This window comes from Sinocyclocheilus anshuiensis, unplaced genomic scaffold (genome assembly GCF_001515605.1).
Source record: "Sinocyclocheilus anshuiensis isolate Anshui unplaced genomic scaffold, SAMN03320099.WGS_v1.1 scaffold207, whole genome shotgun sequence".
Classification (NCBI taxonomy): domain Eukaryota; kingdom Metazoa; phylum Chordata; class Actinopteri; order Cypriniformes; family Cyprinidae; genus Sinocyclocheilus; species Sinocyclocheilus anshuiensis.
In genome coordinates this window covers 455,328-468,750 of record NW_015551045.1, presented here as the reverse complement: position 1 = coordinate 468,750, position 13,423 = coordinate 455,328, and the positions used below count along the sequence as shown (strand labels likewise).

Below are 13,423 nucleotides of genomic sequence, written 5' to 3'. Positions count from 1 at the left end.
GACGACAATAAAAGCAGTCAAAACTAACAAAAGAGCAACAATATGTAAGTGCAAATGACAAGTCTCGGTTAGCCAAACGCAGTACACGTAGCAATGTATTATACACACACACACAAAGAAAAAGCAAGTAGATAGAATTGAGAATAAAAATAGTAAGCTAGTGTTAGTTTTTATAAATAAAAAATAAGATAAATAGATAAAGTAGAATTAAAATAGAATAGAAAGTGCTAGAGTTAGAGGGTCAAATAAAGACGGAACAGATGTGTTTTTTTAGTCGCTTCTTGAAGATGGTTAAGGACTCAGCTGCTGGGATTGAGTTGGGCAGGTCATTCCACCAGGAGGGAACAGTTAATGTAAAAGTCCGTGAAAGTGATTTTGTGCCTCTTTGAGATGGCACAATAACGTGTCGTTCACTTGCAGAACGCAAGCTTCTAGAGGCACATAACTCTGAAGTAATGAATTCTCTTGCTGCAGGATCGCTCGTCACGGGTTTCTCTCACCAGTGCGTGTGAAGCTGCACTTACAACAGAGCCATTGCAAAATGTTTTGAGTGAGTACGGATTATTGCTTTAATCCTATTCCACTTATTGTAAGAAAACATTATAAACAGGCCAAATTTCGAATGTAACATTGCACTAACATTATATTAACACTGACATTATTTTCACTAAACTTTTATAATGGCAAATATCACAATTTTAAAGGTCGGAATGAGCACAGAAATTCGCACAGAAATGGTGAAATGCAAGTACAAGGGCTCTAAACTGCAGTTGCATCTTTCGGGCTCCAGGAGGTGCAGTGAAGCCAGTGCAGAGCACACACTGCAATCTCATGCTGAAGAAAGGTAAAACGGCCAGTTCGTTGAACTTCTACTACACATTTTAGTTACAATTAAACAGTAAATCTGATCATTGCATTTCAAATGTAATGTTCTGGTACATTCACTTCTCCCTTAGATAAAGTAAATCAGACAGAAATGAAATAAATCCTAAACTGCTCTTTTAGTTTTAAAAGTAAAAACTGAGAAATGCTTTTAAGGATAAGGAATCTGATCGAATATGCTTTCAAAAAAAATTCGGTGATGATAGTCTTGACCGAATCCAAAAAAACAGATCCATGCATTTCACAATCATAGAAACCGAAAAACCTCAATTCTGTTAATTTAACAATTAGCTCCAGTCCACCAACTGTTTGAAACTACACTGGCTTTGTGTAAAAACGGTCGGGTGTTAATTTAAAACTTTGGCATATTAATTTCCTAAAATCAGAATTCCGAGAACACGCAAATCGAAGTCACCAGAAGCGTCGCATCTGTTGCACACAGTTTATTTAACAATATGGTATAGAAGTACGAAACAAGTTCTTAACCAGTTTATACAGCGATCTCAATCTTTTTTCCTTTTATTTACAGTATGTCATCAAGCTGCATGATTTACATTAAAGAATCATTCACCTTCAATTCAAGTTTCATGAGAAGAAAAACAAAAGAGGTTGATTGAAGAACGCTGAACAAATCAGCAGTCAGACGAAGCTCCGGCCTCATACGCGAGGTGGAGGGGACATCATTGATGTTTCAGAGATCAAACGAGAAAACAGGAACATCTTCCTACATCTTAAGAGACAACTACTGAATCCAGGCCAATAAATTAACGCATTTGGGCACCTTGAAAAATAAGAGCAACTTTCACAATTTGCTCGCGTGTTTGTGTTTGTGTATGCGTGTGCGCGCGCAGTAGCCAAGCTCCTTTCTGTACAAATGAATACAGGTCCTCTGTACAAACTCCACAGTTTGGAGAGAAAAAGGCGGCGTGTCCTTTTCCAAACCTGGTAAATGTGAATACGTAGTAGACAGGAATAAGGATTGATCCTGATCCTAATTCCACACCGAGTATCTTACAGTCCCTAAACACGCACACACACTCACAAAAAACAAAACAAAACAAAAACAAAAAAACGCATTTCAATTTGCAAACATACAAAACGAAAGACTTCAATAATAAAATCAAATATTTTGCCTTGAGAAATTCCATTTAAAAAGTCCATAAGCTCAAAATAACCCCCTCCCCGAAAAAACAATGAAAACAAAAAAAATGTAAAATGTAACTGGTAGACCAGGACTGCATTTCGTCCGGTCCGACAACCCTCCCAGAAAAAAACCCTTTGTGATTCTGCTCTTTAAACAGTAATTTCAATCCCTCCAACAAGGAAGAAAAAGCAGTCCATTGGTTGTGTAAACCTATTAGTTCATTTAATTGTCTTCTCAAATTTATTTGTGTAGAAAACACAACTCTCTTTTCAAAAAGAACGTCTCTTAATGCTACAATCCCTCGACAAACTTCTCTAACGTGTCTCCCGTGGTGTCCCCAACCATACTCAAGTCGTTGGTCAGCCCTCCACGGTTTGGCGTGTTCAGCTGCGGAAGCATTGCACTCTGTTCGGGTGTGCACAGGTGAGCCTGGTCCATGGGGCCCGGCATGGGTCCCGCCAGGCTGGGGTGGGACGCGCCAGAGTGCAGGGCGGCGTGTTGGGGCGAGGGCTGGGGCTGCATGCGTGGGGACGGGCTGGAATGTGGCGGCTGTTGGGACGGGGGACGGGGCGATTGCACGGGTGCAGGCGACCTCACTTGGTTGCCCAGCACGTTGGCCATGGCCTGTCCGGGCAGGTGAGCTCCCTGCGGCTGTCCTGCAAGCATGTGGGGTTGGGGACTCATAGAAGTGGCCTGTGCCGGTGATCCCATTTGCTGCTTCAGCATCTGCTGCTGCTGCTGTTGTTGCTGCTGCTGCTGCAGCATGCGCTGTTGCAGCATGTTTTGCTGGGCATCCATGCTCATGCCAGGCTGGCCCATCTGAGCCATGGGCGGCATCTGACCCATTGGCCCGGCACCTCCCTGCATGGCCATCTGCTGCTGCATGCGGATTTGCGAGTAACTGGTCGCGCCTTGAGGTTGCGGGAATCTTCCTTGTCCTGGAGGCATTGCTCCCTGTTGTTGCTGTTGCTGCTGCATGCGCATTAGTTGCCGGCGGAACAGCTGCTGGTTTCCATTGTGTGCAGCGTTCATCATTTGTCCCTGGGATCCGAGGGCAGCCATGGCTTGGGTTGCGGCCGGCTGAGGTTGCTGAGGCGGCATGACTGGTCTCTGCACGGGGCCTGTTTGCATCGCAGCCATGTTCTGCATCCCCGGCTGACCTGCGAGCATGGCCTGCGGGTTCTGCTGCTGCGGTTGGCTGGCTTGGTATTTCGCCGTCCGCTGTTTGATAAATGCGGCCATGAGATGCGGGTTCGACTTGAGGATATTGAGGACCTGCTGTTGCTGCTGAGGGGAACTTGGCGATTTTAACGTGCGCAGCAGGTCCTGCAGCGCTCCTGGAGCAATGCTGCTGGTCACCCCTCTATGCTGCATGCCTTGTTGCTGTGGGGCCTGTGGTTGCGCCTGTTGGGGAGGCATTACGGCCTGCATCTGTCGCGGCTGCTGCTGTTGCTGCATCATGGCGCGCTGCATCATTTGCGCCTGTTGCGGTATCTGCGCTACCTGAGACTGCTGCGGGGCCATGGCCATCTGCTGCGGCGGCACTTGCTGCGGTGGAGGTGCCTGCGGATTCTGCATGGACCCTTGCATCCCAGCTGGCCACTGGCCAGGCTGCATGTTCTGAACCATCTGAGGACCACGAGGGGCCATCATTTGCATGGGAGTCATCATGCGAGGTTGGTTCATCGGCATGCCATTCACGTTCATATTCATCCTGTAGTCTTGCTGCTGCTGCTGCTGCTGGTGCTGTTGCTGCTGCTGAACTTTGGTCATCATCTCTATTTGTTTCGCAACCTTCAAAGCCTGCTGTTGCTGCGGAGAGGGCTGCGGCTGTTGTTGAGGCGGCATGGGCAGGGGAGACTGCTGCTGGGGCAGAGGCGAGGACTGCGGGCCTGGCTTACCCTGCGGCCCTGGTGTAGGAGGTTGGTTGGGGAAGGTTTGCACCATTCCAGCCACATTCGGATGTGTCTGCTGGGGCTGGTTGGCTAATGACTGCGAGGTCTGAGGGGTATTAGGCTGCTGCAGCTGCTGAGAGTTGGGCGTCCCTGGACCTCCTGAGGTAGTTGGGGAGGGCAGACTGGGAGGCATTCCTCTGCCCTGCATGAGTGCCATTCGCCGGCGCATCATCTGCGCCTGCTTCAGCCGCTGCTGGATCTGCTGCTGCCGCAGCTTGTGCTTGATATTGAGACAGAAGGGCACGGGGCACTTGTTCTCCTGGCAGTGCTTGGCATGGTAGCAGCACAACGCGATGAGTTGCTTGCAAACGGGGCAGCCTCCGTTGGTCTTGCGCTTGCAGCCCTTGGTATGCTGCACTACACGCTTCATCTTCTGACAAGATGGCAGAGAACAGTTGGCGTTGCGGCACTGGCAGGCGTGCACCAGCGACTGGATGCAGCGTTGGATGCTGAGGCGTCGACTCTCCTGAGGACTCTTGTTGGCCTCGCCACCCTGGTTGTTGCTGTCGTCGTCCAGGCCCAAACCCCACTTCACCATTTGGTGCTCATGGCCCTTGGAGTTGTAGCAGTTAATGCATAGATCAAAGTCCTGAAAGAAATCAGAAGAATAATTTATATAGTTTACTGGACATTCATAGCACAGAATGTTAATTTACTTCTGCACGACTGGAGATTGGTGTTATATTTACACTCGGGAGACACAGTTGTCAAGCAAGGTTCGCTTCTTGAGAGGTTTGAACCTGCAACCTTCTAGTTTAAACCTTATATCTTAATAAATTGGCAATAAAATAGTACCATTTCTGTTTTTACAAAACATCTGTTGGATAGCAAACAATGGCAACAGATTAAACGGCTCTGTCAAAGCCACAAAGAGAAGACTGACCTCGCAAACGGTGCAATGCCAGCGTGTCTCTACATGGTGCTTGCATACGTTGCAAGTGTACACAAATCGGTCATGGCCCTGATTGTGTAGCTCCACCAGCATGCACATAGAGCTCCATTTGCAGCGGCGTAGGGAACTGAACTCCCAGTGCTTGTCCCTGGCCAGTGTCAGGAAGGCATCACGGCCGTCCATCAGATCGCAGGTCAGCATTGGGTCAGGATCCATGATCGGAGGCAGGGTGTTGATCATTGGACCAGCATGCAGGTGGATCACGAAGAAGACCTGGATTTCAGGAAGCAAGAGGGGTTCTAGTGAGCACTTGGCACACTCTGAGCGAAATAAATGATATTCAAGTAAGCAAAATTGTCAGGTCCAACCTCTTTGTGCTTCTCCATTGTTGCATATAGCTTCTGGGACAGGTCATTAGCTACATTCGGCATCCCAGGCTTCTTTTTGTTTGCGCGGCTCATGCTGCTCTTATTTTTATTGGTCTTTTTATTGTTCTTTTTTTTGGCGTTCTTGCTGTCAAGTTGGGTTCCCTGTGGAAGAAAGCGACATTTCAAAAATGGCTACAGACTACACTAAATACTCATTCACACCATTTGACTCTCTGACTAACCTCTGTTGTCTCAATGGTGGCTGTATTCTCCTCCTTCTTTCTCTCCTCCTCCTCTTGCTCCAGCTCCTTGATGCTTTCCTCCAGAACATTGGGCCAAAAATCACCCTCGAAATAAGGCAGCTCGTAGGCACTTGTAAGCCGGTCCTCTGTGGCCTGCTTAAATATGTCCTGCATAACACAAGCGAGTCATATCTGTGTCAGTGTGACGTTAACCTGTTGTGAATGAAAACTAACAGACCGCGAATCCATAAAAACAAATTCAGTATTGGCATACCTTATAATCATGGAGTATTCTTTCTGCAAAGGCTTTGTCCAGCATTTTGCGGTACCACTCCTGCAGTCTTTTGGGCTTGGGAATCTTCTGATCAGAAGGGTGACAGTGGAAGATGTAGTCATCGCCTTCACTAGGTGGGCAGGCCCAAATATGACCAGTCACATACCTGTAGGTGGGAAAATCAAATCCATTAGTGCATAACCCTACCAATGCCATTAGATCACAAAAGCAAGTTTTTCAACAGTGTTAATGGTGAAGTGAAAAATAAAGACGTTCAAACAAGTTCCCCGGTTTATTTTTGGTTAGACAAACAGCTTATGAATGGCTTATTTATAGTGGACTCGTCATTTTAAGCTGAGATTTGAGAAAGCAAGTATTTTAACACTAAAAACAATTACACACAAGTAAGAACCCCATTACGGTTTACACCGATCATAATCCCTTGGTGTTTCTTTTGAGAATGTCTAATTCCAACCAACGTTTGATGCGTTGGTCTCTTATTTTGCAAGAATATAACATCGAGATCCGGCATAAAAAAGGAGCTGATAACGTTGTTGCAGATGCTCTGTCTAGAACTTATGTTCTGGATAATTAAGACTTGTCTAGTGGTATATTTTTGTATTACAACCTTTGGCTGTAATCTCTTGTGGTGAGGGTGTTATGTCCAAGGACGTATTTGTTTTTTTTCCATTTGTTTTCTCCCTCTATCCCTTTTACTTCCTATAAGCAGGAGGTAATGGCTGCCACCTGATTCCAATGATTGGTGATCTGATGTGATTGCAGGAGGAGGAGAAGCCGTGAGGATTTAAGCAGCACCATTGCACAGTGCAAGGTGTGTGTGGAGGCTGCGTCGTGAGGCTTCTATTCTCAACCCAAAAAGCTTTATTAGTTGTTTTGGTTACTACTTTGTTGAATGATTTCTTTATAGTGTTATTGTGTTAACACTCTTGTGGTAATTGATGCCTACGACAAGAAATCTGGTTTGTTTTGGAAGTTACTATTTGTTTGTCCCTACTTATGTTATTGTTTATTACCTATTAAACTTGCATTGTTAATTTATTGGGAATGTGTTAGTAGAGAGGTGGGTGCCATTTTCTTTATCTTGTTTTTCTCTTGTTTATGCTAGTTAGGGAGATAGTTTATTTCTATTGTATTTGTTTTCTTTTCTTTGTTTAGTTTAGTTAGTTTCTCCCAAATAGTTAGAGGGTTTGTTTGTTATTTTGGCCTTGCCCCCTCTTGAAGTTTTGACATCCTCCCATATCTGTAAAATAAAATAACCTGTTTTGATATTGAGATGATTCTTGGCCTTTGTTAAAGCTCTAGGGTTGGGAATTGAACCTTGCTGCCTCCACACGACACCTTTTTATTCTGTTACCTGTTCCTCTAACCCTAGACTAACTGGGAACGTAACATCATCTTTAAGAAAGGATTTTAAACTTCAAGGTGGTACATACCCAAGTTTCTTAACATACTCCAAATAACCGATGAGGATTTCATGGTAAACTGCAGTTCTTAGCATCCGAGGCTTGAAGAAGTGAATACTGTCAAGATATGAAATGTATACCCGTCTGGAAAGAGGAGTAAAATAAGACAATCAGTCAGTTCAGCCTGTTCAAGATGAAATTTGTTACTTTTTTCCCCATTGATCAGTATTTGCATGATACCTGGTGTTTGGAAAGGGACAATCGGATCCATATTCCTGAACGTGCATGCCGAAGAAACACACATCGACTCCATCAATCTCCTCAAATGCAAAAAGTGCTTTGGTTCTGTAGGGAAAGCTTTCTGACATCTCTCCTGAGTCAACAAACCTGCAGAGAAACGACGTGATGCAAAATCAGCTCCTGTCAATTCAGGTACATGCCAGACTTTGTCAACATGAAATCAAAATTGAACCAATTTACTTCTGAATACATTACATTACCTGGATTTCATCCCAGGTTTGACCTCCACGGTCTTATCAGAGCTGGCGACCACCCGCACAAACACCTCTCCGGCCTCGGGGTGATTCTGCCTCTTCAAGTACTTATTCACTCGGTCCTCTATGTACGAGCCCAGTCTTGTGCTCTGCAACCCTGATCAGAAAAACACAGAGGGTTACTTCACTCTGCAGTAGACAGAGAGGCAATCAAGAAGGCGCTTCAAAAGCACTCACTTTTAGCAGAAAACTTGTTTTCCTTTCTCGTTTTCCCTGACTTCTTCAGGCAGTTGTCACAGATGAAACTGAAGAAGAGACAAACAAAGCAGTTGTAGGATCATGTCTTGTCCTGCTAAACGGCAGGAGAATAGCAGGATAAGACGCCTACCCTAATGGCCAGATGACGTCATAATGCAGTACACAGATTTGATGCATCTTCCGACCGCAGTCTTTACATTCGACAAAGCTGTTAGACAAAAGAAGGTGTTAAAAACACAACTTCGACAAGCGTGGTTAATTTGTCTCACTTTCACAGCATTTGCATATATATGCATTAGTATACATAATATTCAAATCAAGACATCATTCTGTACATAATCTAAACCCCATTGGAGAAAGAAAATTCAGTGACAAGCATTAAAATGATAAGTCTTACGGCTCAGGGTCCAATATGTCATTTTTCTTCTTCTCAAACTGCTCCTTTGATATCATACTGCAGAGAGATATACAAGATCAATTCTACATCGCACCTTCATAGTGCACAACTGAAGGATAAATTGTGTAATTTAACAGAAGTAAAACCTCAAAGCCTTCTGGGCGGCAGAAGATACGTACGTCTGCGCCTGGGCTGGGTCGTCTCCCAGGGTGACACTGTCGCCCTGAATCTCGTTGAAGCACTTCTCGCAGAAGTGATACCTGTCGGCAACAAGGCCATAATTAGGTGAACTGGGGCCAGCACACAAGAGCACGGGCAAACCGGCACACGGAGAGCAGCACAGCACAAGAGCGCAGAACGCAGGGTCGGGCAGAGATTGACACACATCAAACAGGCCAAGGCAGAGCAAAGGTTATCATTCAAACTCACAAATGAACGTTAAATCAAAAAATGATGGATGGCTACAAGATGGTATGTCTTTTCATGCACTAGAAAGTGCTTTTTCTGATTGCGATTAAAAACAAAAATTACAGTTCTGTAGGGCTACAGTTGTGAAGTCATATTTTGGTTTTATTCTCATTAAATGTGCAGCCCTAAAGACAACTGCCAGTTTACACAAACACTAGTGGGCTGGTGGGTGGAACAGCCTAGTAGGCGAAGATCTAGGCTTGTAAACTGAAAGAATCAAAACCCACAACGACTGACCCACAAAGTATTACCACTGTAACCTTGAGCAAGACGCTTAACCTTTGAACTCGCTTTTATGACTGTTTATAAGGTGCAAACAACATGGAGTCAACTGAGCGCTAAAAATCACAAGCCTGATCTCAGTGCATCACAGTCCCACTTGGAAAGTCATTCATTGCCTTCTCATTTCTCACACCACTGATCATGCCAATGGTTACCTGTTTTGGTAGCTATAATATGTGCCGTCTCTGGAGATAGTACAGAGCTGTTTTCCATAGCAGCAAAGCGTCTGAGGTGAAAACTCGTACTGTGGAGACAGAGAAAAGGCCATTCTGTTAAGTGCAACTTGTTCAAGGCTTTTTAACAAACACAATTACTTGTACAATTTTCACTCCAACTTGTTGAAAAATTTAAATATAAACTGTGGCTATCATAGAAACTTGACAGAAGAGACAGATTTACTCAAACACATTAAATTATTACAAGTTAAGCAAAATTATTGTTTGAATTTAGTTCTAAAATGGACAGTTTGAAAGCTCAAGACTTTGTTTTATATCAAATGTAACGAACAAATCTTGTTGCAATTTTAAGATGGTAGGCGTGGTATAAAATGTTTTAAAATTGTATTTATGCAACTGAAACAGCATAGACTAAAAGATCTTAGTTCATCACTGGTTTTGGCCCCCCGAAAAAAGTTTCGGCTGAAACCCAAAATTTTTTTTTTGCTGAATATTTCTGGTTAGCTGAAATTTCAGCACATTTAAAAAATAATTCGATATTGCTTTAAATGTATTTTTATTTCAGTTTTAGTTTCAGTAATTCTTTCAAGTTTAAGTTTTTCATCTAATATTCATTTTATTCTAGCTTTATTTAAATGACTGCAAACTTTTTTTTAACAGTTTATATTGTAGTTAACAATAACAACACTGAACTGCACTTAGAAAATCTCCAGAGATGCTCTCAGTTTCACGTTAACGGAGTTTGAGCTCATTTGGAGCGTTCACTTAAACTAACCACTCTTTTCCTGGAGGAAGAAGCTCCAGTTCTCACCTTGCGCCCACAGCAGTATCCCAGACTTTGCATGACAGGGTCAATTTCCAGCTCGAACACCTCGGCCAGCTTCGAGCAGTACTTGTACACTCGAGATGTTTTGCGGTTGTAGAGCCAGGCATTGTTGAACATCAGCCAGATGTCATCGACGTACTGCCAGGGCTCCTGGTACTGTCCCGTGTCTAGCTTCCTCTTGATGGTGGAAAGGTCAATTGGGTTCTTTACAATGTCGAAGTAGTCCTGAAAAAAACAAAAAAACACAACAATCAAATACATGGTGATTCCACCGCCCTGTATCATATATTTGCTGACTGGATGGAAAGCTTTTAATGATATTTTTGAACTCAACATCATTAAATTATGTAATACTAGGCCAAATCAGCAGAACTTCTTTTTACAAGATACAAGGCTGATTATCTAATATATTTAGAACATTTGAAATATCCATAAAATATTAGCCCAGTAAATAGGTGTATGGGAATATCAGCCCAGTAAATAGGTGTATGGGATTTACCGGGATGCCCAGTAGAGTGGGATCCACCGGCTGGCGGAAGGGCAAGGACTCTGGGTCTTGACGATACAGTGCTTCTAATGTAGGCATCAGCGCCTGCCTGAGCTCCTCTGGCTTGAAAACTGTAACAAATCATGATGTTATGTAACTAATAAAGTTGCAGATATTATTGAATGTGGTTTCAATGTTTTCAAAAATCGTTTGTACTTTTCTTGCGAGACTGGGCGGATTGACTGGATGGTGCGGTGCTGTTGGTGGTGGACACTTCCTCCTCTTTTGGCTCGGTCTTTATCTCTGGTTTCTTCTCCTCTGTCTCCATCGATTCCTGCTTAGGTTCTACAGACTCCGGTTGCTCTTTAAATTGAGGTTTGACATCTTCATCCTAATGAAGAAAATGAATTACGTTTAGACATTTACTATAGACTGTCTCATTAGTTGAGACAATGAAATCTTGTGAAACTGGAGAAGAGCATTAAAACTGGCAGTAACTGGAATTAAACTGGAGTTAACAAGACAAATCAGTTGAACAGTTTCAAATAAATTCAGTTATATTAATGTCAATATAACAGAGACAGTGAACATCTACAAAAGAATGAAAAACTGAGAAATCTATATTGCCAAGAAATACAGTATCGCTCAAAAGTTCGGTGTCAGTAAGATTATGTTTTTGAAAGAAGTCTCTTCAACTCAACAAGGCTGCATTTATTTGCTTAAAAACACAGTAAAAAAAACAGTATTGTGAAATATTACAATTTAAAATAACTGTTTTCTATTTGAATATTTTAAAATGTAATTTATTTCTGATGCAAAGCTGAATTTTCAGCATCATTACTCCAGTCTTCAGTGTCACAGGATTCTTCAGAAATCATTCTAATATGCTGATCTACTGCTCAAGAAATATTTCTTATTTTTATCAATGTTGAAAACAGCTGTGCTTCTTCATATTTTTGAGGAAACCATAATACATTTTTTTCAGGATTCTTTGATAAATAGAAAGTAAAAAAGCATTTATTTTAAATATATTTTTTAACATAATAAATGCTTTTACCATCACTTCTGATCAATTTAAAGCACCCTTGCTGAATAAAAATATTAATTTCTTACCAACATTAAATTATTTCTTACTTTTGAGCGATAGTGTAAAACTCTCAGAAAACACAACCAAATAAAGTCATTTGTTCGTTTCAACAAATGTCACACCTCCATCTTGAGATCGAGCTGCTTTTTCCCAGACTCAAAGTCCTGCTCGTCTTCTTGATGCTCGGTTTTGAGTTCGGCCGCAGGGTAGTCAGGTGGCAAAGCCTGCTGGGAGTGGGTCTCTGTCACGGATGCAGGTGTGGGAACTCTATTATCAATGCTAGCGGCCATCTGAGAGAGCTAACGGACAGACAAACGAGGAAGGACATGAGTTAAGGGTGTCATACAACTGCAATCGAGGCTGTGTTTTCATGACGATCCTCACCGGAGTGCTGGGCTGCTGCGCTTTCACAGAGGTGGGCTGCTGCATCTGCAGGGAGGGCTCGGGCTGCAGGGGTGTGAGCGGCTGGGAGGAGGCAGGAGAGTAGCCCAGGGCTGAGGGAGGGCGGGGCAAGCCACTGGGGATGTGGGTGGGCGTGACGTGGCCCCCGGCCGAGGCCGGCGTGGAAGGCTGGGTCTGGAGTGGCTGTAGGCTAGCGGCAGCTGCTGGGGTGGAGGAGGAGGGCGGAGGAGGGGTGGAGCACAGGGCGGATTGGGTGCCCAGAGGGCCCACGGAATTCAGGGTCAGGTTAGCGTTCGGCTGCTGCTGCAGAGGAGAGATGGAGGGCATAAAATAGAGTGCAACAGACGGGTCCCGGAAATAAAACATTCGTTTTCTCCATAGGGAAATTGATTATTAACTCATAAACCTTTAAAGACAGACCTACTGTGAGCTCTGAGGTTAATCAATGCTATATGATTATGTTGAGGCCATCAGGCCCCATTATTTCAAACGCATTTCACAGCAGAAAACCTGTTGAAAAACTACATTACCCATAATTCTGCAAAGAAAATTCCACCAATCAGAGAGGCGTGGCGAGCAAATAGCGCCAAAATGGGAACGCCTACTCCCATGAAGCACCGCTAATGACAAACAAGTCTGTCTTCCTACACTCTCAAAAAGCAAATATTTGTATATAAATATGCTTATTTTGAACTTAAAAATGTTAGTGCTGTCAATCGATTTAAAAAAATTAACTAATTGCACACTTTTTCTGAAATTAACCGCGATATAATAATTTCACATTCAATCTTCAAATTAATGTAGAAACAACAAAGTCAGTGTATTTTTAATATTTGTTTAATGGCATCTTTTTATGACTGAAGGCAAGTATCACTGATACCAATACTATTTTTCAATATAATTTTTCCTAATATTTAACAATTGACTATAGCCATTCAACATTACAGTATAATTGAGAGTAGGGCTGGGCGGTATATCGAGTTTGTATGATATATCGATATTTTCTTTATAGGCGATTCGATATGAGGCAATACCGTTTATATCGATATACAGTAGTTTTATACGAGCGCATCTGAAAATATAGCGGAGGACACAGACTGAGCTGCTGCGGAGAAAGTGCATAATCCAATTTGTTCTAAACATGTGACAAGCTTCATATTAAGGCCTTTAAAAACTGGTAAGACATAGTTTATAGTTTCGTTTCGCATAGTACTTTAAGCGGCTCGGCCCGTCAGATGCTCTGACAGAAAGGCTGTGTGTGCCGCTGACAGAGACGCTAGGCTACTCGCGCTGTTTAATGTGTTTGAGATGTGCTGTCTTCCTGAATGCATAACGTACATTTCACAGGTATATTCTCCATCTGTA

General features: G+C 43.2%; 1 protein-coding gene across 5 annotated transcripts in view; it reads right to left on the bottom strand.

Moving 5' to 3' along the window:
- Positions 1 to 1,754: 1,754 nt before the first annotated feature.
- The window catches only part of crebbpb (CREB binding protein b), a 75,368-nt gene continuing 63,699 nt past the window's right edge, over positions 1,755 to 13,423 (bottom strand). For 3 of the 5 annotated variants that reach the window (XM_016451318.1, XM_016451319.1, XM_016451321.1), the window contains 16 exons: positions 10,786 to 10,960; positions 10,582 to 10,700; positions 10,068 to 10,307; positions 9,236 to 9,324; positions 8,477 to 8,590; positions 8,331 to 8,387; positions 8,064 to 8,141; positions 7,913 to 7,980; positions 7,682 to 7,832; positions 7,422 to 7,568; positions 7,212 to 7,325; positions 5,758 to 5,923; positions 5,484 to 5,651; positions 5,242 to 5,403; positions 4,865 to 5,146; positions 1,755 to 4,570 (listed from right to left, as the gene is read on the bottom strand). In XM_016451318.1, the coding sequence (XP_016306804.1) occupies positions 2,318 to 4,570; positions 4,865 to 5,146; positions 5,242 to 5,403; positions 5,484 to 5,651; positions 5,758 to 5,923; positions 7,212 to 7,325; positions 7,422 to 7,568; positions 7,682 to 7,832; positions 7,913 to 7,980; positions 8,064 to 8,141; positions 8,331 to 8,387; positions 8,477 to 8,590; positions 9,236 to 9,324; positions 10,068 to 10,307; positions 10,582 to 10,700; positions 10,786 to 10,960 (4,383 nt within the window). In that variant the 3' untranslated portion in view covers positions 1,755 to 2,317. The remainder of the gene's footprint in view (positions 4,571 to 4,864; positions 5,147 to 5,241; positions 5,404 to 5,483; positions 5,652 to 5,757; positions 5,924 to 7,211; positions 7,326 to 7,421; positions 7,569 to 7,681; positions 7,833 to 7,912; positions 7,981 to 8,063; positions 8,142 to 8,330; positions 8,388 to 8,476; positions 8,591 to 9,235; positions 9,325 to 10,067; positions 10,308 to 10,581; positions 10,701 to 10,785; positions 10,961 to 13,423) is intronic. The other 2 variants (XM_016451322.1, XM_016451320.1) reach the window with 2 other exon arrangements.